The sequence below is a fragment of the Marmota flaviventris genome, chromosome 6 (assembly GCF_047511675.1).
Source record: "Marmota flaviventris isolate mMarFla1 chromosome 6, mMarFla1.hap1, whole genome shotgun sequence".
Lineage (NCBI taxonomy): Eukaryota > Metazoa > Chordata > Mammalia > Rodentia > Sciuridae > Marmota > Marmota flaviventris.
In genome coordinates this window covers 85,439,711-85,467,104 of record NC_092503.1, presented here as the reverse complement: position 1 = coordinate 85,467,104, position 27,394 = coordinate 85,439,711, and the positions used below count along the sequence as shown (strand labels likewise).

General features: G+C 38.0%; 1 protein-coding gene across 3 annotated transcripts in view; it reads left to right on the top strand.

Moving 5' to 3' along the window:
• The window catches only part of Cd109 (CD109 molecule), a 182,314-nt gene that overhangs the window by 41,623 nt on the left and 113,297 nt on the right, over window positions 1-27,394 (top strand). For all 3 annotated transcript variants that reach the window (XM_027928246.2, XM_071613256.1, XM_071613257.1), the window contains exons 4-5: window positions 16,865-16,893; window positions 22,403-22,633. In XM_027928246.2, coding sequence (XP_027784047.2) covers window positions 16,865-16,893; window positions 22,403-22,633 — 260 coding nt within the window. The remainder of the gene's footprint in view (window positions 1-16,864; window positions 16,894-22,402; window positions 22,634-27,394) is intronic.

Sequence of the window (27,394 nt, the reverse complement as noted above, 5' to 3'; positions counted from 1 at the left end):
TCTTTTTTAAGAAAAAGGGAAATAATAAGTATAAGGGAAAAATAATTTTAGGGGGTTAATACTTAAATACTTAAAATGTACACTTACTGTATTTTTTCCTTAGTTGCAAGAGCAATATATTCTTGGTACTTACAACTTGATTAATACTGGAAGTAAAAGAAAGAAACCTAAATCACCCATGATTCTGCCACCCAAATATAAACACAACTAACTAAATTCCTATAAAGTTAAGAACTATCTTTAAAAAGTCATTTAAGGGAACATAGTGAAGAATGGATGGGATTCTACAGTTCTTTCTTTCTTTCTTTTTCTTTTCCCCTCCCTCCCTCCCTCCCTCCCTCCCTCCCTCCCTCCTTTCCTTCCTTCCTTCCTTCCTTCCTTTCTTCCTTTCCAGGGGTGCTTAAACACTGAGCCAAATCCCTAGGCCTTTTTATGTTTTATTTTGAGATACAGTCTTGCCACGTTGTTTAGGGCCTGCTAAGTTGCTGAGGATTGTCCTGCCTCAACCTCCCGAGTCACTGGGATTTCAGGGGTGCGCCACTGTACCCAGCTACAATAGTTCTTTATATAAACGTTTATCCTCTACCAGCATAGAGAAATTAGCACTATCATCAAATGAGATAAAAGTTTATCTACATCTGTGGATCTCTTCTCCAGTGAAAGGTGACCCACTGGGTGGGTAAATTTGGTCTAAGAATCAAGGAGAGGAGTGTGTGTGTGTTGGGGGGCAGGTCACTTTGTTACTTAGAGGAGCAATTCAGAGAGGTGGTAGGCTTTGTTTTTCTGGAGAGGAAGTGTAGGTTAGGTCTTAACATCTGAGTTTGAGTTCTAGAACTGTTCTGATACTAGTTTTTTGATCCTGGGCAATTTATTTAACTGCTCTGAGCATCCATTTGCTTATCTGTAAAATGGAGATAATGAAGCCAACTTCCCCAGGCAGTTATGAAATTGAAATCAGTATGTAATATACCTATTATGTACTCAATACAGAACAACTGCTAATATTATTAGAAATAATACTGAAGAAGAAGATGCAGAAAGCATCATTTCCTTCTTCACTGGAGGCAGATCTCATTTTTGATTACTGAACTGTTGTTTCTGAAAATGAATGAAACCTGGTCTTATACTAGGGCTAAAGAAAATATTGAAGTATTAAATCACAGGGGAGATACTGAAGATAGTTCCATGTTTGCTATTTATTCATTAAAAAATTATAATTTGGGCAGTTTTACTGCAGTGCAGAGGTACAAAATAACAGATGATTTTAAGAAATGTTTGGTCTTTGCTTGGACTTTGGTCTTTGCTTGCATACGCTTATTCTAGAATTTCTCTGTTATCTTTTCTGCAGTGTCCTTTATCAGTCTCTCTTTAAAAAAAAATTTCTAGTTGCAGTTGGCCATAATGCCTTTATTTATTTATTACTTATGTGTGGCGCTGAGGATCGAATCCAGTGCCTCACACATGCTGGCAAGTGCTCTACTACTGAGCTATAACTCCGGCCTTATCAGTCTTTCTTGTACAACAGACAGTACCTGCACTGGGAGTACATGATACTGTGGCTTGGTTTTAAACTTTATTCTTAGATTTTTTTTTCTTTTGGGAGAAGTGTTCCTCATGTATTCCTGGGAAGGACAAGTGCTCAAGACTAGGTCCGGAAAACCCTGTCCAAGGAAGAGAATGGATCTCTGAAAAGGAAAGAAGGAAAATGCTACTTCTTTCTTGGGCAGTTTTTGACTCTGTCAACATAGAGTTTCATTGAAACTCTCCTTGCTAGGAGCATTCTCTCTCTTTCAAACGAGAGTGTTATTCTTTTATCAGAGCTGTGAGTATTGTTCTCAGAACAGGTGCTTCCTGTAAATGTTAGCACTTAAGGATCAAGTCATTTCTCCCTCCTTGTCCTTAACATCCTTTACTTTATCTAACTTCTTACATCCTTTGTTTATGTAACAATTTGTAGATAAATGAGGACTTTTAAGTCTTCTGGGTCTGGATCTTCATAAAATTCATGTTTTGTAATTTCCCCCCATTACTGTAAACACAAACAAATGCATTTCAGATCTGATTGCTTCATCAGCTTTCTCTGCAGGCCTCCAAGCAAAGACTGGTTTTAATGGAGATTTATCTTTTAGCAGAGTTAAGGAGAGGGACTGATTTTGAGTGCCTCAATTCCAATGGTCCTGGACAGTTTTAGAAATCCCTGGGGTGGGTTTTTTTTTTCCATTAGCAAAATATATTTTGGGTTTAATTTGTATTAGAAATAGTAATAACTAATGGATTCAGATTGCTGAATGTACTTTAATAAAGGCAGAAAAATATGGCTTTTCTTCAGGGGAGAGTTCATTATTTGATGGATAGACATAGGGGAAATTTTATTTACATTTCCATGCTTGAGGCCAACAGTATTGATTGCATTACAATTATTCATTTTAAAAAATAGATTACTCCTACGTTTATTGGGGAGTGGTGACTGGTTATGTTTTTCTTCCTTTCTTCTAATTTTTTTTTTTTTTGTGTGAAAAGTAGCCCTAAAGAAAAAAATGTTTCTACTAAACTTTATGGAATTCTGTAAAGGTGTATTAATGTCTTTTTTTTTTTTTGGTACTAGAAATTGAACCCAGGGTGCTTAACCACTGAACCACATCCCCAGCTCTTTTTTTATATGTTATTTAGAGACAGAGTCTTGCTGAGTTTCTTAGGGCCTCACTAAATTGCTGAGGCTGGCTTTGAACTTGTGATCCTCCTGTTTTAGCCTCCTGAGCTGCTGGGATTATAGGTGTGTGCTAGGCTTTTTTTTTAAAAAAAAATAATAATAACTTTATTTATTTATTTATTTATGTGGTGCTGAGGATCAAACTCAGTGCCTCACACATGATCGACAAGTACTCTACCACTGAGCCACAACCCCAGCCCCCAATGTCTCTTTAAAGATTTAGATTCTCAAGAGTACTTGTATCAATCTCATGTCACTGCCACCACTATCATCATCAGTAGCATCATCACCATCATCTCTCAGTTAAATCAACTATAGAGCTATTTTAGTAATAAACATAATTGATAAAGCATTTGGAAAAGTTCAGCAGGTAATAAATACCAGAGGAGTGAAGATGGAGCAGCCCTTGGCTTGGAATCAGTCTGTAATATTGGGTGGAGAGTGAGTCTGGCCCCTTTTCTCTTCCTTAGTCTGTTTTTTTTTTTTTTTTAATCTCTTTCTCCCTGCAGAATTGCCCTGGAGTTCCATGCCAAATTAGGAAAAAAAGTTTAGAACATTGGGATTCACCAGTTGTAAATGAGAACTCTTAAGGCATATGAAAGCATTGAATTATTCTGATGTCATTGAAATAATCTCCATTTTATTTCCCTTCTCTTTCTATAATATGAAAATTTCATTTATACACTTTCACTAGTTTTCTGGAGCAAGATTTACTTCAAATAAGAAAGAACATAGTCTTTCTCTCCATTAATGAATTAATTTTCACTAGTTTTGGAAATTTGATTTAAATAAAAAAACTGAACTAAAATGCTAGCTGAAAATGGGGGGACTCTGCATGGGCCTCCCCTGGTGAGTGCCTTTTGGCTGGAGGCACCGTTAGATTTTAATGTTGCCAGACCTACTCCTATTTAATGTTGCCAGTACCACTTTCCATTAAGGTATTGGGATGAGGTACTCTCTATGTCTATATCCTCTGATAACTTGCTTTTAGTTTTTGCCTTAAACTTTGGAGACTTAATGGAGCATCTTCACTTCCTATTTTTTCAGAATTTAAAATCTATTTTGTCTTTTATTATCTTTCTTTCTTTGACTATGGGGTATTTTATTTTTTTATCATGTTCTGGTAAGGGTGAGAAAATTTTAAAATTTGAGATATTAGCTGAAGAACTTAAAAAAAAAAACCCATCTGGTTCATTTAGAATGGCTTTCTGGTGAAAACAATGCTACTGAACATACATTTCATGCTGCACAGCTCAAAATCAGTCCCATGGTTTTTATGAAAGTAGATTAATTAGTGTAGTGTGTGGGCAGATCTCCCAGGGCAGGTTTTCACAGGCAGCTTTGCCAGTGGAACTCTGTCTGAACCTGTAGTTATGTGAGAATTATTTTTAAAGGGTGTAGGCTCTTCATTCACATATCTTTGGTATTGTGTGGGATATATATTAACAGGTAGGTGGATCCTGAGGATAAAGGACCATAGTGTAACAGATGTGCTTGGGCTTTGGAGTCAGGCTACCTGGGTGCAGGTGCTGGTCTTTTTACTTAATGGTTGTGTGATTGTGGGCAGTTATGGTTTCAGTTTTATCATCTGAAAAATAGTGGTTTCTGCCTCATACAATGTTATGCTTAGTGTGAGGATTAAATGAGGTAACATTTAAAGTACTGAACACATAGGAATTGTTTAAGAAATTGGTAGCTACTGTTATTATAAGAAAATAGCAACAATTCATGTCAAAGGCAATTTTATTAATCACCTATTGGGATGATCTCAAACTGAGAACTCTATATAAAGACGCATCACTAGGAAAGAATGGGAAGGTATTTAGCACATTAAATATTGTGTTTTCCCACAGTGCCAGGGACTTTATGTGAAGTATTTAATTTCTATAACCTTTTGAAGTAGGCACTATTATTTTCATTTTGGAGATGAGGAAACCTGAGAGAGAACAGTTTATTTTCCCGAGTTAACCAGGTTAGTAAATAGTGAAGCCTGAAGTTAGTTTGAGGTCTAGAGACCAGAAGGTTTTCTATTACCTGGAGAAGAGTGAAAGATTTTTGGTTTGCTTTATTTTGGGATATTGATGGAATGCTATATAGTCATCTTTCTCTAAAATCATTCTCACATTTGCTTACAGTTTAGACTGGGAACTAATGAAATCTGATTTGGATCTGAAAAACTTCAAGGTAAAATACCAGCTCTCCTCTTAGTTTATCAAGAGCTTTATAGAGTTTTGGAGCGGAAGGGATCTCAAAGATAAGCCAACTTAAACATCTTATTTATGGAGGAGGAGACGGAGGAGAGGTATGGTGTTTGAGGACTTAGTCAAAGTTAAATCACTTATTGGTGGCAAAGCTGGAAACATATTGTAGGTCTCCAAAATTTCAGTCCACTGCTATTTCCATTATCCTTCAAGAAACTTTCCTAATATATGGAGAACTCTGGGTAAGGCCTATAATATATTTGCAAATGTTAATTATTCTGATGTGGAAGAAAATAAAGCTTGGAGTTTGAAAATGATTACTTGCATATTTGTGCAAGTGTCTTGTTTCACTTCAAGGTAGGGCTGCTTTTATGGACTACTGCTTCTGCATAAGGGGTGGAGACTAGGTTGGGAGCATCATAGATCTTTAAAACATTAAATTCTATAGCCATGTTTCTCAAAGTATGAATTGTACTTTCTAAAGATGCAGATTAATGGCCACTCTCAAGAAATGGGTAAGGTATAGAAATGTAAGTTTTAGGTTCAGCCATCACAACAGGTGATTCTTAGCCATAATAAAATGAGACCAACTATCTTTAGTGTCTCATAAATTGTACTTGACCAAATACTGGAAATCCTGGGAGTGAGTGGCATGCCCTTGCAAGCCTGAAATGACTCATGGCAGCTGAGAGGGCCCCTCCTGGACTTCTGTGTTTGCCCTTGGAGCAGCCCCCAATCCACTGGTGTCAATTTTCAGCAACAGAGAAATGTGCCTTGGGGCTTGATTGTGAATCAATGATTGGGTAAAGTTGAAAGTAAACACATTAATTCTTTAAAACTTAAGTTAAACATGTGCTGCTCTTTTTCTAACACTCAATGAGTCACTGTCTTTGTGACTCACTGAAGAGTTGTGGTGGAAATAGAAATCAGATCCTGTAAAACTTTGGGCTGGGTTACTGTTGATCCCTTATGTTCAGTTAAGATGGCTTTATAATACTTTATAATACATGCCATTCATTAATTTATTATTTATGGATTATTTCTTGTGTGTGAAGCATGAATGAATGGATTGTGGGACAAAAGGAAGGATTTCACTGGAGATTCCGGAAGACTAATATACAATATTTAAATAGCACAGTGAGGCTTATCAATTGGTACTAAGTTACAGTTGCATGTAAGGCATTCTGGTGTGCTATTGCATTGTAGGGTGACTATAGATAACAATAATATACTGCATGTCAAAAAGCTAGAAGAAAGGATTTTGAAAATTTTTGCCATAAGGAAATGATAAATGTTTGAGGGGATATGTTTAACTTGATTTAAAAATTACATTATGTATACATCACATGGTTCTCCATGAATAGGAACACTTTTAATGTTTTTGTATATCAGTTAAAGTAACTTAAAAAAAGATTTCTGACTTGAGGGATTGGATAAATGCTAGTAACATACACATAAAATGCAGAAGACTGGAGAAATTTTCATTTTTTGTTTGTATAAAAAATTCAGTGTGGTTTGCAAATAGTGCTTCTTGTGTCTGACTCTGTGCATGGTAGTTACCGTTTACTTCCAGATGGATAAAGATGCCCATTCATACATGTCCCATGGTTATTCACAGACTAGAGAAGGGAAGGGTGTGCCAGAGGAAAGAGCTGATGGCTGGGAGTTGTGTCATGGAGGTGGTAGGGGTTTCTATGTGTTTTCTGAAGAGACATTTCGTTCTGCTCTGGGTGTGAGTTTGATGATGCATTCAGGTGGAGATGCTCAGCTGACAGTTTTGAAATTGTAGTGGGGGAGAGAATTTAAGGCATTGTTTCCATAGAGACAGACAATATTTGGAACACATGAATGGAAGAGAAAGACTGAGGGCAGAAGCTTTGGAGGAGGAAAATAAGCCAATAGCTGTCAGAGAAGAGTAGATTGAAGGGGGTGAGGTGTCTCAGAATCTAGGGGAGGAGAAAATTCTGAGAAGGAAGCTTTGACAGCACCAAGGAGTCCCTAAAACCAGAGAGAGACGAAAAGGTAAGGGCAGAGGAAAGGACATCTGTGACCTATATACGAATGGCTCTAAGTTGCATGTTGGGAGCAAAGACAAGTTTTTAGGAATGAACAGAAGGTAAGAAAATAAATCAGAAAGTGGTTTCTTTCTAGAAGTTTGGAGGTTGAAAGGACAGAGGCAGATAGTCTTTTAAAAAGAATACTAGCGAGATAAATGTGACCAAAGGTGGGGATGGATAATTCATGGGTCAGGAGAGGTGGAATCAGGATCAGGATCAGGGGCACAGGGGATTGGATTATCTTTAAAGTTGTACTTTTCATTTGATGAGAGAAAGAAATAGAGAATATGTAAGGAAAGAAACATTTTGACGTATAATTAAGATGAAAAAATAAAATTGAAATGCAGTTTTAGGAAAACTTTGCTACAGTTATCTACCTGTCTCTGAATAATACAGATCCTGCCCGTACAGAAATTCCTCTCTGTAGGAAGTAGGGATAAATGAAGTGGCACACCAGAAAAAGAAACAAAGAATTGGAAAAATTCTCTGGTAGTGCCCTAAACTGCTGGACTGTGAGAAATTGGAATGCAATTTGGACTTGTGTTAGTGTCTAGAGGGCAGCGTGGGGAGAATAAAAAGGAAAGGGTTGTTTGTGCTGATGGTGTGCCTCACCTGAAGAGTGAAAGGATGGGTAGAGTTATTTTATTACTGTTATGTTGTCAGTGTATGGAGTGGCATTATAACTATTTCTTGGTCTGCGCTAAGCTGACCATCATACCAAAGGTATAGTAACAAAATTTGAGGAGGAGGATTTTAGTGGATCCTGGCCTTGATTTATCTCTTTTACTCTTTACTTCCCTCAGGAAAAGTCTGAATTGACTTGTTATCCCTTGCCAGGCTCATGGTGAAGTTGGTCAAAGAAGATTTAGTGGGGGGAATAGCAGTATGTAGCTCTGTGGGACTTTACTTCTGAAGAAATGATTCATGAATTAAAATCTAAAAACCAGAGTGGTAAAGAGGTTGGAAATAAATGGGGATTTTTTTTTTTTTTAAGACCGCCCAGAAGCTTCCATTTGGTGGGGCAATGTAAGGAATTTACATTTATGAGGTTGTAACTGGCAGAAATGATTTTGTATTAAAAACCTAAATTTTGCTAAAATATGTATGATGTCTCCTCAGGCACATAAAGATAGGCCATTTATTACTTTAGCATTTTAAACATTATTACGCACCAAATTGTACATGGCACGATGCTAGGTGACATAATTTGTGACCACACATAATTCTTGTCTCTGTGCTCTTCCCAGGGAAGCAGAGTAGGCGTCATTTCATGTGCCAACTGTAATTGATGGTAAAGGCTGGTTGGTGTGCTGTGTGGACAGTTTCAAAGTCAAGTTGGGTTTACTGGATTGAAAGTTAGATGAATTCACTGTGTGTGCTAGTGGGAGGGGAGAGTATGGAGTGAATGTTGCAGATGATTCTGTTGGGTTGGAGAGGCATGGTTATCTATGTGGCTGAGTTTGAGTTAATAATATGGGCAAGAGAAAAGATAAAAGATGGGATTTATTCAAATACTTATGTGAGAGTGTAATAAAACTATGGAGGGAAGATGGGAATATGTTTGGACTACTTTGGAAGGAATAGCTCCCTCCTTTGGAGGGAGCACAATAGTATGTTTGGAAGGCACATGTGTCAGAATGAAAGTTCTAGAACTACACTGAAAATTAATCCTTACATCACCTGATAATCATAGTGCCTACCTCACAGATTTGTTGTGCTTTAAATTTGATAATGCTTTAAAGCTGAACCATCCAATATGGTAGACACTAGTTAGGTGGTTTTTAAGTACTTGAACTGTGGCTTATATGAATTGAGATGAGCTATGAATATAAAACAAATTGGGTTTTGAATACTCGGTAACAAAATTTTAACAATACTCACAATTTTTTGTATCGATTATGTTTGATGATAATATTTCAGACATATTGGGTTAAATACAATATGTAATTAAAATTAATTCGACTCATTTCCTTTTTCTTTTTTTAGTGCATTGCTTAGAATGTTTATTACAGTGCCTGGCATGTAGTAAACAGTGAATGTCAGTTAGTTGGCATTTCTTAGTATTGGATATTAATACTAATGCTTCCCTTTGGAGGGAGCACAAGCTTGTGGCACGAGTCCATGGCTCTCTGTTCATGGCTGATGTTAGGCCTTCAATCTTATTCCTTGAGAAAGGAGGTGGTGTCTCTAAAAAGTGCACCATACCACATCGGGTAACAACCTTTTTCTGTAAAGGGTAAATACTGTAGGTTGTGCTGCAATAAAGACCTCTTGGTCTTTATTGCAGCTACTTAGTGCTGCCTTTTAGCTTGAAAGCAGCTATAGACTCTTCATGAACAAGTGAGTGTGGCTGTGTACCAACAGAACTTTACTTATGGATGCTGAAATTGGGAGTGTGTATAATTTTCAATTATCATGAAATATCATTCTTCTTTTGATTTTTCCCCATCTGTTTAAAAATGAAAAAACCAGGTCTAGTTCATGGACTATATAAAAAAATAGTTGTGGGCCATATTTACTCTGTAGGATATAGCTTGCCAACCTTGCCATTTAGCAGCCAAGACTTTTGCCTCTTAGTTTTTCATTTGTAACTAACCTAACATTTAATTTATACTGTGTATTTTGTTTATGTTTAGTGGTTTTTTTTGTTTGATCTGATTTCACTGAACTGTCTAAATGGAATAAAACATTATGTATGAAACTCTTATTTATTGAGGTATTTGTAAGCAAGGGGAGGCAGGCGAGAACAATCAAAGAAACAAACACCAAAAGGAGGATCTAAGAGACCATAGGAGATTTTGTTCTGTTTTGATGACTTGTAATTTCTATATAAATTCAATTCACTGGATGATTATTTAACCTCTAAGTGACAATAAACTATAAAGTAGAAACATTGTATTTTAAGATTTGTCTTCCACAGATTTGAGGTGGAAATCCTTCCTTCTCATTCTATCCATTTGTAGATCAAAGAATATGCTGTCTAGTGAGATAAAATTTAATATGTTGATAAAGGGGTCAAAAATTTCAACTAAGAAAAAGTTTGTTACTGCTTATGACTAAAAAGCAAGAGGAACCAATGAGAATTAAGAGGTAAACACTAAGTGAGACTATATATAGTGGAAAATCCATTTTTTTTTTTGGTAGAGTATTTCTGGACCTAGATGGATTTCCAATTACACACTCTGCCTTCAATGATTCTTCAGGACAGATGTCAGAAGAGGCAACATATGGTATTATAGAGTGTGTTTAAAAAGTTAAGGGAAGGTTAGTTTTTGTGTATGCTTATTATACAACTTAAAAATAGCTTTGACTCTATTTGTAAATCAAATGGCCGGTTCTCAGGCTGTGCCAAGCGTGAAGTCTTAAAACAAGGTCTCTTTTGAGTTGCTTAGGTGACGTGGGGAAGGAGAAACCATCTGAGAGGGTTTTCAGATTGACTATCTCTGGTCATACACAAAAATAGTCAGTTTTACAGAGTTATCCAGAATAACACTAAGAAGAACTGTAAGTAAATTGTATCTTTGGTTAGTGGTTTCAAAGACTTCCCTGCCCCCTTTTAAGAGATGGTGACTAGTTCCCATGTCTCAGTGGAGCCTTGCCAAAAGGGAAAAAATATTCACAACAGTTTGCAAGTACTATCCATTTAATTCTCAACCTAGCAACAGCAGAGAAAGAGATTATTATTCCTCACCTAACACTGCCCCAACCCCCAGTACTCCTAGTTTTTATGTTTTGGTGGCATAAATTATTGCTAAAATGTTAGGACTTTCAGATATTAATTCGGACTCAATAAACACCTAGGAAATTCCAAGCTGTGTTTGTAAATTTAAAGGGAAGACAGAAAGTTAAAAAAAAATTATTATTTAAAGTTGACCTTTAAATAAGAATACAGGAAACCAGTAACTATTCCATCAGTCCGATTTCTCTTTGCATTGTCTGAGCTACTCCTGGGATCCAGCAAGAATGAGAGGTGGGTGAGACACTCTAGTTTTTGGATGGAGCTTCTCTCTCTCTCTCTCTTTTTTTAATTGATTTTATTTTTTAAATACATGACAACGGAATGCATTACAATTCTTATTACACGTCTAGAGCACAATTTTTCATATCTCTGTTTGTATGTAAAGTATGTTCACACCAATTCATGTCTTCATACATGTACTTTGGATGATGATGTCCATCACATTCCACAATTATTGCTAATCCCCTGCCCCCTCTCTTCCCCTCCCACCCGTCTCTGCCCTATCTCAAATTCATCTGTTCCTTCCATGCTCCCCCTCCCTACCCCACTATGAGTCAGTCACCTTATATCAGAGAAAACATTCGGCATTTTTATTTTTGGGATTGGCTAACTTCACTTAGCATTATCTTCTCCGACTTGGATGGAGCTTCTCTTTCTGGCCATGTATCTTTCTTGGTTTTGTGAACAGATGTGGTCACATGTCTGCATGGGACCTAAGCATGCAGTCAGTCAACTTCTCTCTAATGAGCAAACCCTTCCAAGGTTTGACTAAACTAAAAACCACATTAAAAAAAAAAGTTATAGGAAATGGGATTTCTTGCCCTTCAAATCTGGCGAACTTGTTTTGATTTGCTAAAATGCTTGCCCTCCACTTGATCAACCTACGAGATTTATTTGAATGGATTGTAGATTCCCATCCCTTTCCCACTTTCTCCTTGCTTGATGTCACTCGGACAAAAATAAATTCCCGCCCCCCCCCCCATCCCTCCTTATCTTTGCAAATTTGCTGGCAGTTGGAGGCAGACTGTCGGTCAGACCAGGGGAGAAAGGAAGCATATTGTTTCCTCCAATCACTAAGCTGACAAAATAGTCAACCCCTGATGATTTATCCCACAATAATGAAAAATAAGTACCTCTCAGTAATGGAGGGCACTGTTTTATTGGTGGAGCTCATTACAGTTTAATTTTTTCTGTTTTATTCTAATGTGGGACACTAGTAGACGTTGTGCTGGACTATTCAGATCCCCTGCAGGCATGAAGGACTTCTTCCTGCAAGCTGCTGAGGATCCTGCTGTCTACTGCTCTCAGAGCGGTGCCCTTTTCCCACCTTTTGGAAAGGGCAGCATAGGCTCCTGAATCCACAGATTCTGATGACTGATTAACATAGAGTTGAGGAGAGAAAGGAGTTCAAGATGACTGAGATTCTTAACCTCTGTGATCGAGGAAGTGAGGGCTGGCAGCATTCACATGGGCTATGCAGGCTGTGGAATTTTGATAGTAGATGAAGGTATGTACGAGAGTGTAACTGCTTCTTGTACTGAGAGTCAGGGCAGAGCAGTCATAGCTCAGACCCAGGAGCCTGGCTGCCTTGTCAGAGCCCTGGCCCCATCACTCTAGTCTGTGTGATCCCAAGTGAGTTTCTTCACATTTCTGTGGCTCAAGGCTCTCATTTGTAAAATAGAATTGTTGTGAGGATTAAACCAGTTCATGTAGGCAGTGCTTTTAGAACTCTATAAATAATATTATTATTTTATTCACAAAATTAAAAAATTGTATTCTTTCAGCTCTGCTTCTAAGTAAAGATTTAAGTATTATATCCTTTAGGCTATGGGTGTCTAATAGAAATATTATAACTACGTAAGTCTTGCTGAAAGCTCGGGCCTTGTTCCTGATGCCAATTCAATAATGAGGACACGGTTTTGAGAAAAAGGAAAATGATTTATTGCTTTGCTAGCATAGGAGAAACATGGGACTCTGTCTCAGAGGCTGTGATTCTATCCATCAGGGTAACAAGGAGGGCTTTAAAAGAGGCCATTTAAAAGCTACATTTCATGTGGTCTCTGTTGGAGTTGTAATTGTTAATTTAGGAAGTAGTCATTTCTGAGATCTTCTGGTACCATCCCCAAAGTCTGGATTACTTCCTTCCTATGGTGAGTGTGTACTCAAGGACAGATAAATCCGCCTAAAATGGGAAAGAAAAGTACTCCCATGTCCCCTGAGATTAGGGAAGGGAGAGATTAGGGAGGAACAGGGAAGGAGGAAGAGAAGGAAATGCCAGTGGCTGAGCAGCAAGGGCTACATTAAAAGCACAAAGTGGACACTGTTACATAAATAATTGAAAATTTTCTAGTAGCTCTATTTAAAACGGTAAAAAGAAACAAGTAAGATTAATTTTATTAATATACTTGAACCCAATAATTTACAAATAACAGTTCAACATGGATGAAATTATTGATAAGGCATTTTATACTCTTGTTCTAAGTCTTAAAAATATGGGGTGTATTTTATAAGTGCTGTGTATTTCAATGGCTCAATAGCCACATGTGGCCAGAGGGTACCACATAGGACCTCCCAGCTTTAGAGGTTGCTAATTAATCTTGTTTCACAAGTGTTCCAGTTACCTATCTTCATGAAATAAGCCACCCCCAAATTTATTAGTTTAAAACAACAGTGGTTTATTATTTCTTATAATTCATTTTTTTACTTTTCATCTTTTATTCTGTCACCATTTGATTATTATTATTATTATTATTATTTGAATCAAATGGGGTATATTCTTACGCAGCTTATTTGTACTTACTAGATTGATGATTATTGCCTGATCAAATATTTCTGTGATAGTTGTGAAATTTTCTAATTCTAGGATTCTGTCTGTATTTGTTAGATGAGATTTTATGATAAGTAAGAACTTCTGTTCTCCCTCGTTTAACCATTTATTTAATTATATAGCAGCATGTTCATTGAACTTTGAATCTTGTTACCAATTTTTATGTCCATTGTCAGGTTGTCTGGCCATAATATTTTTATTGAGAAAACATTCTCTCCAAAATGTAATGAGGTGCCTATTAAGAGTTTTATTTTTCCTGCTATATTGAAATGTTCAATTGTTTCACCTCAAATCTTTCACAGGGCATGTCTTTTTGCTTGCAGAGCACCATGCTTCTCTCATGGAAGGGCCTTGTGTATGCTGGGCAAGCACTCTACCACTCAGCCATACACTTAACCTAACAAATATTTTGTAAGACAGAATTTGTTAAGTAAATTGGCTGTATTTTTTTCCAAGGATTTACCAAGTTTAGTTGCTACAGCACCCTAGGGTTTTCTAATTTGATTTCAATTCATTGTGGAATATATTTATTCTATTAAAAATAAAACCTTAATGAACAGAGCCCCTTACCCCATTGAGATATTCTCAAAGCACAACTGAGTATATATACAAAGGATATGAAATCAGCATGTCAAAGACATCTGCACTCCCTTGTTCATGGGAACATTTCTTGTAGTGATTATTACATTGAATCAACCTGTCTGTCATCTGTAGGTAACGGGATAAAGGAAATTCGGTATATATTTACAATGGAATACAGTTCAGCCTTAGAAAGGGAGATTCTGTCATTTGTGACAACATGAATAAATCTGAGGGTATTATATTAAATGAAATAAGCCAGGCACAGAAAAACAAATACTACATGATCTCATTATATGTGGAATCTAAAATATTGAACTTAGAGAATCAGAGAGTAAAATGATGTTTATAAGAGGCTGGGCTGGGAGCTTGGGGAGATGTTGGTCAAAGAATACAAAATTTCCATTTGACAGGAGGAGTAAGTTCAGGAGATCTATTGTACATCATGGTTATGGTGATTAATGACAGTATTTTATATACTTGAAACCTGCTAATAAAGTAGATTTTAAGTTTTCTTACTACAAACAAATGAGAAATGTGTGAGGTAATGCATATATTAATTAGCTTTTTAGCCATTGCACAAATTATATGTATCAAAACATCTGTACACCATAAATATATGCAATTTTTACCTATCAAAAAGAATACAAATATTTCAAATATGCAGATTAAACCTATCACACAATAACATTTTACTAACAACAACAACAACAAAAAATCCAGGACAAATGCTAAATCAGGATGTGGATAACAGGGTCACTTGGGATACTGGTATAAGGGCTCACCCTGTGCAGAGAGCCAGCCTCACCTCTGCTGCCCTCTCCTGGCCAGTGGCTTGACCCAACCAGGTCTTTGCTTCTGTAGACCTCTGCTGCTCTGGATTTGCTGCTCCTCTGCCTGGAGCATGCTTCCTGTCCTTCTCCACCTTGCTGATTTCTCCTATCTTAGAATGGTAGATGCTGGCATCTTTTTCTCTAGGTGTTCTCCCTCCATTCCTTCTAAATGCTCCCCACTCACCCCCTCTCTATCTGTTCATTGTGGAATATATTTATATTTTTCACTTTCCTAAAACATGTTTTGTCCAGCGTTCTCCACCAACTGTCAATGGTGACAGTTAGATAAACTGATTTATGCTGGGTGACAAATGATGGTGATGACTTTCTTGTCTGCTCCTGAAAATGTGTTTGTGTTTCCTTGAGTTCCACGGAGGCTGTGGTCTTTTGTGGTGGTGTGCGACCATCTGTACAAGATTATTTATAAGAGTTAAGGTAGAAAATGTACTTTCATTTTTAAAGTTGAGAAAAACTAGGAAATTAAGGTTTTCTAATATTTGATAGTTTGAGAAAACACATGTACATAACTTTATGAATGTAGTTTGACATGGGCAATGTGTATTAAATATTTTTATTTATGGAGTGCTTCATTATAAAAGTTTGAAGAACATTGTTGTAGAGGCATGCTGACATTCCCAGTGGAAAACTCTTCAAGCTTTCTAACATACATCAGCTGTTGCCTATGCATCAGGATCTGTTCTGTGCACTTTGCAGGCATCAATTACCACCTCACTACCACCTTGTGAGGTTGGTGTGATTACCAACATCCTCATTTTATGGATGAAAACACTGGGCTGGAGAACCAGATAACTTGTTCAAAGATAGGGCTGGCTTATGGCAGATTCATGATAGAACCTGTGAGATCCGACTTCAGAAGCCATTTTTAAACTTCTGCTCTGTACTGTGCCACATTTTAGTGCCTCTCTGATCCCACATGATAAACCCATGTGGCTTCCAGGAGGAGAGGGATCATATCTGTCTTGTTAATTTTGGTATCTTTAAGATATAGTTTTTAAATTAATCAAGGAAAGGAGGTCCTATTATCACCTCTGATTGGGAACCTCAGATAAATACTTTTTAATTTCTAACTTGAAACCATTTTTACCTCAAAATAAATGGATATGATGAGAAATTGGTATGAATTAAAGTAGCAGTCCTATGTTTAGAAACTCTATGCAAAAACATCTGTACCACCTAATACTCGTGAGTCAGTGGTGAGTTTCAGCTCCTCCTTGACATGACTAATGTCTTCCTTTTCTTTCTTTATCACGAGAATATGAGAACATAAAAAATAAACATTGCTGGGGCTAGGGCTGTAGCGGTAGAGCACTCATCTGGCATGTCTGAGGCACTGGGTTTGATCCTCAGCACCACATTAAAAAAAAAAAAAGGTATTGTGTCCACCTACAACTAAAAAAATATTAAAAAAACCCACATTGCTGGGAGTGTAGATCAGTGGTAGAGTGCGTGTTTAGCATGCATTAGACTGTGTTTAATTCCCTGCACCACATATAACAAGCAAGAAACAAAGCAAAAAGTCCCTCAACAGCAAAATACCCTCTTCTTGAACTCCCAAACCGCAGGTTCCCCTATATGCTCTATGAAGTGTCCCTCAGAAGCATATTAACTTAGGACAGCGATGAGAGCCTAGCAGCAATGAGAACAAATAATAATGGCAAGAGAATCAGATCTTCTGTTTTGGGGGCTCATTCACTGATGTCTTTTTAATTGAGATCCTTAAATCTTTGGCACAAGGATATATGATAATTTCTAGTATATTCTGGGCATTAATAAAATTGTTTTGGTTTGACCAAATGCATTTATAATCCCATCTACATCTAAGAGTTTTATGAATTTTGTGTTATAATAGTACATTCAGATTATGACAAATCTCCTTTCTTTCCTGTTCTTCTTTTAGGTTCTTTCAGGACACTTACTCTTCCAGCAGTAAGTATTCATTTGCAACTTTTGGTTTCAGAAACACATTGCCTCAGTGAGCTGAATAAATTAACATTTAATTGGCTTTTGTGTTTATATACATTTCTTGGAAGTTTGTCGTGAGTCAAGATTAGCCTTTTGATTGTTTAAGAATACTGTTATTTTAATGCTATTGGTTGTTAGGTTCTTCAAACTCTTAGCAGGGATTTTCCTTTTGTGAAATAGAGAAGTTCACTGTATTTTGTTCCCTGATGCCTTAATGAGCCTTACAGTCTGGAATGTGCAATAAATACTCTTCTCTTTAGTTTTTTTTTGGTCTTTGAAGAGGGCAGTGCCATGGGAGCCATTTTGGAATCTGAGGCAAAAGAAGTCAGTAATACTGGTCCTGTCTTTGTTAAACTTTTAACTTTGGGGGTCATAATATTTTCTTTATATTAATTTTGATATTTTAAAATATTACATTACATATTATTTTCTTGGTTATTGAGTTATTTGGTGCCCCTCAAATTTTGCCTCTGAGGTAAGTGCCTGACTCACCTCACTCTATTCCTGGCCCTAGAAAAGGGATAAAGATAGTCTGTAGCTCATAGGGATGCCTTGGAGTGAAATAAGATGTGAAAGCATTGTAAAATTTACTACAGAAATGGAAAGGGTTATTATTTTGTTGAGAGAGCCATCAGACCTTATTATTATATGTTGTTTATGAACTCATCCTGTTTCCCATGGCTTTGATTTTGAAGTCTGTGTTTTAATAACTGTGCTTTGTTCCGGATTTTCAGGCGGTTAATGTACAGTGGACTAGACCTCATCATTCAATAAGAGTCACAATTTGATGTTTTTCTGAGACTAGATGACTAATGACTTTGGCCCTAACATATTATATACTTGTGTAGGATCAGTATTATCTCATTAGCTGATTCACTTATTACTTCTTGATGGCTATTTGTTTAGCACATTCGGAAACCACATTCATTTTGGGGGATTCCTAGAGAATACTGTGTCCCAAACAGTATTTATAAAAATTACTTAATATGTCTTATCAACTAAGTTTCTAACATATTTGTGTTTGTACTTTTCTTACTGAGAAATATGCAGTTGCTTGCTGGGCACTGTGGCATGTATCTGTAATCCTAACTACTCAGGAGGCTGAGGCAGGAGGATTTCAAGTTCCAGGCCAGCCTGGGCAATTTAACAAGATGCTGTCATGAAGAAAAAGAGAAATAAACAAGCAAACAAAGAACAACAACAAAACCAATGAACAAAGGAAATGCTTAACTAGCTTGTGCGAGAACTCCTGGGTTCAATTAACAGCACCATAACACACACACACACACACACACACACACACACACTTCTGCTAACAATAGAAAGTAGAGTGAGGGTGAGGAAAAGGCATGAACAGGCAGAAGTGGGATGCCCCACCCCACCATAATCTTTGTGACAATTAATCATTAGCTGGCATTAATAGAACCTAAAACAGTAGATTCTGTGTGCACAACTGCTGAAATGGGAGGCTGGTGGTGAAATTAAAATAAATCCTGTGTATCATAATTGCTCTGTAGCAGAAGGAGAGAGGGATTTAAGTTCAGGAATCATAGTTTGATGCCCAGTAAACTATTTGGTTTCCTCAAGAGTTTGCATTTTCACAGGCTGGAAGTGTAGAAAAGCAGGAAACAGGAGGAAGCAGGGCAAGTAGTACCACGTGGTTTAAACCGTGCTTGTCTGGAATGTCCCTAGCTAGAAATTTGACTACTAGAGTTATTTTTTAAATCTTAAGTTTATGAAATACTAACTACAAACCCTACGTTTTAAATATTATATATGCCATTTCCACGCTATGTAGCTATAGCAACTATTTATTAAAAGCTTTACTAGAGATTATATTTAGGAGTATTTCCCTTTTTAGTAGAACAGATTTTTAAAGACTTAGTCATAAAATGTCTGGGCAACTTTGATAATACTGGCAAAAATAGAAGAGTCTATATTTTCATGGGTGTTCAGTTAAAGGGGACCCAACTTTTAAAATGTACTTGCAGTCTGATGTTTGTAAATGTAATATTTTAAATTATTTTTTTAAAGGTCTTTATGATTTTTTACTGAAAAACATGTGTATTTTAAGAGTGAACTAAAATAAATGTGTCTTATCTGATTTAGTCATTGTTACTTTTTTGATACAAATAGCCCTCAGTAAGAAGAAAGTAAAAACCATAATTGATGCTTAATATAAAGATTATTTTGTGTTTAAAATATGGCAGAAAGATTTCTCTTATTCTCATGCTAAATGAATCCAACTTAAAATGAGGGAGTGGTTTTATTAGAAGTGTTTTAAAAATTTACTTTAAATAAAGTGATTAAAAACTATCATCTTAAATTTATCAGTTTTTTTTGGGGGGGTGCCTGGGATTGAACTCAGGGGCACTCAACCACTGAGTCACATCCCCAGCCCTATTTTATATTTTATTTAGAGACAGCATCTCATGGAGTTGCTTAGTGCCTTACAGTTGCTGAAGCTGGCTTTGAATTCTCGATCCTCCTGCCTCAGCCTCCTAAGCCCCTGGGACTATAGGAGTGTACCACCACACCCAACCTTAAATTTATCAATTTCACCTAAAAAATTTATCTTCTAATTCTTTAGTAACTGGCATGTGTAAATAAAGATAAACATTATTGTGTCATTTCAGATTTCCTTAGTGCAATGAATCTGTCAGTGGAGGTGAAAGAGCTCAGATTAGAATGAATTGTGCTTATTTACTGTCCACCAAGGATCTTTTGAGCTTGCTTTTCTTATGTACCCTGGGCAGAAAGTTATCATTGACTCAGACAGATTGCATTTATGGATGCACAGAATAGGCTTAGCATAATTGAGAATCAACAACTCAACCCAGAGGCTGATATTTTGTCAATAAGAGCCTCTTGATACTGTCAACTCCTACACTTTGTCTGGCTGCCATACAGTTTCCAACTTTGGCAACCTCTCTCTACCTTCCTCCAGCTCTGTTCCCTCAGGTCAAGGAACAGGAGTCCCAAATATCCATGGGAAAACTCTGATTTCCTTATAAGAGATATGGACGTCTTTTATCAGGGGACTGCATTATTACCCATTCTGGAAATCCTTTTTTAGTAAATGGCCCCAAGAAGGCAGAAGGCAATTGACCAGCACAGATGCATGAGCATCTGTGCCCCAGGGTGTCCAGTCTGCTGTGGAAAGCAGGTTACAACCCATCCCAGGTCTGGCAGAAAGAGAGTCTGTCTATTCATGTGCCAAGGCCCATGTCATAATTCTGACTTTCTAGCACTGGGATTAGCACTTAGTCTTTGAGGCTGCCAAATTACCTAAGTTTTATGTATGGTCAAGTGGGGTTTATAATGGGCAAAAACTGAAAAAGTGAACTAGTTATGATAGCCAAAAGGAGCAAAAAGATGGGCAGTAACATCTCCCTTGGAGTCAGCGTCAGCTCCCTGAAGGAGGAGGGAGAAGGGAGCACAGGAAAATGTTTTGGGGGCACATTTGTGTTAATTCTAATTCTCTGACTCTTTGCTTCCTTGTGGTTAAGAAGCCTCTGCACTTCTGCATCATTAATTTAACATTAGTATTTAATCTACCATCTGTTCTGGGGCTCTGTACCAGTAAAATAATCAAACTATATCCAAATTATAAAGAGCAATGCCATCAAATATCTTTTGTTTTTTTTGTACTGCGGACTGAACACAGAGGTGATTTACTACTGAGTTGCATCCCTAGTCTTTTATTTTATTTTGAGAAAGGGTCTCTCTGAGTTGCTAAGGGTCTTGCGAAGTTGCTGAGGCTTGCAACTGAAATTGAACTTGCAATCCTCCTCCATCAGCCTCCTGTGCCACTGGGCTTACAGGTTTGCATGGCATGCCTGGCTCAAGTATCTCATTTTTGCATAAGAAATATTTATAAATCTGTGCCAGTTAAAAGCATATTATACGCTGGTTCTGGACATGTATATTTTCTTGCTTATAGTATTAAGGAATCTGATTAAAATAATCAGAGGACTGAAATATCACTTCAGAAAATAGAATATAAAAATGCAAGACTAGACTCTCAATTCCTCGAAGGCACGGGCCTTTGGTTCAAGTTGTATTCCAATGCCTAGGAAACCTGGTACATAGGAGATGCTCAATAAATATTTATTTATTGAAAAAAAGCAAAAATTAGTACCAGAGGTAACTTGAAAGCAGCATTATTATTATTTTTTTTGAGAGAGAGAGAGAGAGAGAGAGAGAGAGAGAGAGAGAATTTTTTTTGTAGATGGACACAACACAATGCCTTTATTTTTATGTGGTGCTGAGAATTGAACCCGGGTCCCGCCCGTGCTAGGCGAGCGCTCTACCGCTGAGCCACAATCCCAGCCCCTATTTGTTTTTTTTTTTGGTAACATTTTATTATGAAATTTTCAAATGTACAAAAAACCTTAAAGAATTTCATAGTGAACTCTGGAGAATAAGTCTCACATTTTTTTTTTTTTTTTTGCCTGTATTGTGGATTGAATCCAGGGCTCTGCTCATGCTAGATAGGCTCTATATCACTAAGCTACATCCTGAGCCCTAGGCTCCACCTTTTGAAGGGAGAAAGGTTAGAGACTTTTGAACGTATTTTAAAATTACTACATGAAGTTTTCTTTTCCTTTTTTTTTTTTGGTACTGGATATTTGAACCAAGAGGTGCTCTACCACTGAGCTACATCCTCTCCCTCTTTATTTTTTGAGATGGGATCTCACTAGGTTGCCTAAGCTGTCTTTGAACTTGTGATCCTCTTGTATTAGCTTCCTGAGTGGCTGGAATTACAGGTGTGTACCATCACCCTCAGCAATTAAGGTTCTTTTTAGAGTAGTATAGCTCATGTTGGGTTTGTGTCTGGGCTAGTGACCTGAAGAAACCTCTTTAGCTCCTCTAAGCCCTAGCTTCCTTGTTTGTGGAATGGTTTTAGTCTAAGCATCTACTAAAGGATTGAAGTAGAATGATATAGTTAATTGTTTAGTATGGTTTCTCATCTGTTAATGGTAGAAGGTAGGGTTTCTGTTATTAATAATAGTAATGCAATTAGCAGCACCATCATCCTTACTGAGACTGACACATGATGAACAAGATGCAGGAAGACAATGCAGATGTACCTTTCATGGGTGGACTGTCTCGAATAGGGCAAGCACAGAAAGGATGTGGGGGATGTTGAGGGATTCTGACCCCTAATAACTGTCGGGGAGAATAATTTGCAAGTGGAGTTGGAAGCAATAAATTGTCTCTTGCTGAGAGGGAGCGAGCTGTGGGGTGTGTGTCCTCTCTTCCTGAAACCCTTTGATATAATCAGAGAGCAAACTATCAGATGTTAAAAAAGGAAAACAAATTGTTTGGTGCCCAGGAAGGGCAAATTGTTCAACATTGCAGTTACTTCTGATAATACTGTGTATTTAAATTTTCTATTCTAGATTATAATGAAGACATTTTTGAGGTAAAAAATGAGACCTTGATATACCTTATCTCTTCTCCCCCACAGCTACCTCTGAACAGTGCGGAGGAGATTTATGAGCTACGTGTAACTGGACATGCCCAGAATGAGATTTTATTCTCTGATAGTACACGCTTATCATTTGAGACCAAGAGAATATCTGTTTTTATTCAAACAGACAAGATGCTCTATAAGCCAAAGCAAGAAGTGAAGTTTCGGGTTGTTACACTCTACTCGGATTTCAAGCCTTATAAAACCTCTTTGAACATTCTAATTAAGGTAAGTCGCAAACACAAGTAAAGCAAGGAGTTCAAACTGCCTTACCAAAGCTCTCTTGAAGTTCTGTTCATGTTCAGCAATGATTTAGGATTTGGTACATGACTGTTTTGTGGTGCTGCGGATGGAACCCAGGGCCTTGTGCATGCTAAGCAAACCTCTACCAGAGAGCTACATCCCCAGCCAGTTCTGCTCATGTGACTGACACTGTAATATCTTAGAATTTCACCTAAGATAAGCTTTGTTCTCAAGATGGGAATCCTCTGTCTAGGAAGGGAGGTGGTAGAGGCCTGGGTTCAGAGCTCAGGCTTCAAGGTCAGCCTGTTTCGGTTCGAGTCCTGGCTTCTTCATTTTTTTTTTTTTTTTTTTTTTTTTCATTTGTCATACATTTAATGGACTTCTGTATTCTAGGTACTGACACAGGGCAGTGAAGAGAACAGATTAAGTCCCTGCTCACATCAGGTCAAGTTTATTCTTTTTTAAGTATTTTTTTTTTTTTTAGTTCTGTATGGACTCAATGCCTTTATTTGTTTTTATGAGGTGCTAGGATTGAACCCAGTGCCTCACACTTTCAAGGCAAGTGCTCTGCCATTGAGCCACAACTCCAGCCCCAAGTCAAGTTTATTCTTGGTATTGTATCAAGTTTATGGGTAGTGAAGAAACAGATAGTGAATAGCATATATAAATATATACATATATATGGTATTTACATATATGTATTATATACATACATATATGTATGTGTACATGTATATATAATTTATACATACACTTATATGCTATTTATATGTAATATAAATACATATATATGTGTGTGTGTGTTTGGGAGAGAGGAGAGCAAATTAGTTTGTGTTTGCTATTTTCCATAAAGTCGTCAGTGGAGACAATTTGAGCAGAGGAAATAAAAGGAAAGGAAAATAAAAAACATGAGCCTATACAAAGGAAATAAAAGAATGAGCACATACAAACTGAGGGAACAATATGTGCAAAGGCCCTGAGGTGGGAGCTTATTTGGCACATTGAAAGAACTGGTGATGCACTGGGGCCCAGGGAGTGAGGGGACGAGTATTAGGAGATGAGATCAGACACAATTAGTGGGTTGGGAGCTGGGCCCATGTGGGGTGTTTTTGGCCATCATATGGACTTTATATTTTACACTGAGTGAAATGAGAATTCACTGGAGAATTCAAGGAGAGGCATGACACGATCTGACTTAACATCTTAAAAGCTCACCGTCAACTGTAAAAGAATAGATGTTAGTGTGTGACCTTGAGAAAATTAACTTCTCTGAGCCTCAGTTTCCCTGTCTATAAAATGTGTAGTAATAATACTTCACGATGCTTTTGGGAGGATTAAATGAGATAATTTGAGTGAACCATTTAGAACCGTGGCTGGGGCCTAGTACATGATCACCAGTGATTAGCTGTTACTATTATAATAAGAACCTTTTTTTTTTTTTTTATTTTTATGGTGCTGAAGATGGAACCCAGGCTTTGTACATGCAAGGCAAGCACCCTACCAACTGTGCTATATCCCCAGCCCCAAACCCTTTTTGAGAGAATTTATTTGGTATCTGCTGCTTGAGCACTCTGATATCAGAGGGTAGCATGGCTGCAGATTGGGTATTTCCCCTTTGAGAGTGAAACTGAGGTCCAGCTGGGCTTGGTTTTCTACATTTAAGTGGAGGAACATGCTATACGTTTGACCATCATGTGAAAAGCTTATTCCAGTTGGCCTGGGAAGCTGCTGATTTTAAAATCATGGGTTTCGGGAGTCCCTCAGTCCTGTGACATCAGTTACTCTAAATGTTTTAATAAATAACAGGGTGGAAGATAAACCCAGGCTTTTTATTTTTTTTAATTTTTATTTATTTATTTATTTTTGAGAGAGAGAGAGAGAGAGAGAGAGAGAGAGAGAGAGAGAGGGAGAGAGAGAATTTTAATATTTATTTTTTAGTTTTCGGCGGACACAACATCTTTGTTTGTATGTGGTGCTGAGGATCGAACCCGGGCTGCACGCATGCCAGGCGAGCGCGCTACCGCTTGAGCCACATCCCCAGCCTGGCTTTTTATTTTTTAAACATTTATTTTTTAGTTGTAGTTGAACAAAATACCTTTATTTATTTATTTATTTATTTTTATGTGGTGCTGAAGATTGAACTCAGGGCCTCGCATGTGCTAGGTGAGTGCTCTACCGCTGAGCCACAACCCCAGGCACAAACCCAGGCTTTTTAGTTTGGTATTTTTAGTTTTTTCTTTTTATAAATTAAAACCACCACCACCACCACCAACCAAAAGGGCAAGTACATAAATAAAATTCAAGCCAAGATATGTCTATAGCAAAAATCATGTCGGTTGTCATGGTGCCCAATGCATATTTCTTGAATTGAAATATGAAATCTTTTGAGTCTTCAGTTCTGTGAATTTCTGCCTTTGCTAGCTAGGTATGGAGATGTCCATAAAGCATGTTGATACTGTGAATAGCGCTTCTAAGTTCATGGGGCTCTGAGCAGGGTTGAACTGACTCTGTTCATACCATCTGTCATTATTCACGTACCCTGAGGACTTGCTATTGATGTAAAATGATGGTTCAGAGGTGAGTGCTAAACAGCTCTCTGGCTGTTTTCAGCTGTTTCCTTCCATCTACCTCAGGCAGAAAAAAAAAAAAAAAGACAGCACCAGAGAAATAGCTTGTTCTAGGCTTTAAATCAGAACTACCACTGCTGATTCTGGACAGCTGTCCTCTTTTTCCTTTTGTCCTTCCTTCCTTTCCATTTTATTTTTATATTTTGTGGTACTGGGGAATGAACTTGGGGCCTCACATGTGCTCAGCTATCGCCGTGCCTTTGAACTACACCCCCAGAACTGGCCTCTGCATTTTTTGAGGTTCTGCCTCTCCACTCTAGACTCTGTCTTTGAAACTTTAGATCTGTAGATTCTTTGGACTCTTCTGTTCAATTTTGGACCAGGCCCCTCACATTTGGCTTTCCTAGTGAGACCTTCCTCTGTTAGCTCTGTGTTAGCTCTAGGATGTGTCCCCCTCAAAAGCTTGTGCATTAGGTAATGTGGCAATGATCAAAGGTGCAATGGTTAAATTATGACTTCATCCGTGGATTTGATGGATTCGTAATTTAAATGGACTACAAGGAGGTAACCGTAGCATGGTGGGAGGAAGTAGGTCACTGGGGAAGTGCCCTTAGGGATTACATCTTGTCCCTGGCACCCCACTTTCTCTCTCTGCTTTTTGGCTGTCATGAGCTGAGCAGCTTTTCTTTGGATGTCCTTCTGCCATGATGCTCTGCCTCATGTCAGGCACAGAGATATGGGGTTGGCTCACCATGGACTGAACCTCTGAAACTATGAGCCCAGATAAACTTTTCTTCCTCTAAATTGTTCTTGTTAGGTATTTTTGGTCACAGTGACAAAAAGCTGACTAACATACTCTAGTTCTAAGGGATCCTACTGGCCTGGCTAGTGTGTGACCCTTTTGCCCAGGGGACAGGAATTTAGGCTGAAATGCAGTGTTTGGGGTCAGTTCATGAGGGTGGCTATATCCTCTCTGTACCTGGAGAGTGAGTTTGGCTAAGGAGTCAGATCTAGCTATCTCCCTCTTGTAACTTGTAGAGGCCAGGTTGGGCATTGATATGAATGCCCACACTGTTGTATTCCTTCTGCTGAAAGCAGTCACTTGGGACAGGACCTTGTGATATTTTCTGTATTTTTCTTTTTTTTTTTTTTTAGTGTAGAATAATTGGTTTCTGGGCAGAAATTCCAAGAAAAAAGTTGCAATTTGTGAATCTGAGCCCCTGACAAGGTCGGTTATTATACTCCTAGCAATACCACCTGTAGGCTGATGTGCAGAAGCACTCCTGCAAGTCAGCAAGCTGACTTTTTGGGAATTATTTTACCCAGCCAAGAATGGCTGTAAGACCTAACTAAGATAGGGACCATCACTGCCTATTCAGGGACCTTCAGTGTTTTTTTGTGGGGATTGCTGGTGTTATTCATTTTGCCTGCCCCAGTCATTGGCCTCAGGAAAGAAAGGGGCTTCAGAGGCTTTTTGGCAATGAGTAACATGCCTTAACTTGAACATCCTCTGTCAGTTTGGCCTAATGTTATAGACATAAGGGTCTCTGCCACTGTGAAGGCTGGCTTCTACCCTGAACTTTTTTGTTACTCCTGGTATAGGTGAACAATCTTGTGTGGGAACAGGTATATTTGGCTAGGGGTATATCCTCTGACTGTGCCCTGACACTCTGCAGAAGCTATCGCAACTTCAAAACCATAGCTCTGGTCAGGTGAGGGGGCCATCAAATCCTGAGTGATTTGACTTCTCTGATTTTATATGCCAAACAGACACAAACCTTGCATATAATCCTGCATTCCAGAAGCAGTCCTTGTAGACACATTCTCCAGTCACGGAATTTACTGCTTGAGACAGTCTGGTGCAGGCAGCAGGTACAGTGCTGTGCTGAGGCATCTGATGGAGATCCAAAGCCATCCAGAGGTGACTCGAAGAGTCACCATTCCAGTGTTTCTGGCACACAGCTGTTGTGGCTATACGGGGGCCACTGTTCAACTCTAAGTGGCCTCCTGTGTGGGTACAGCAGGAGCTGACCATGTACAAATGCTGGACTCTGCTGTGATGGTGCCATGCATGGCCTGTTCAAATCCCGCTGTGCTCGGTAATCATTTCTGGTGGTTCTATATCGCCTATGTCTTCCTTACTGGTGAGGGTTAGATGTAAGTCCAAGATGGGCTTGGG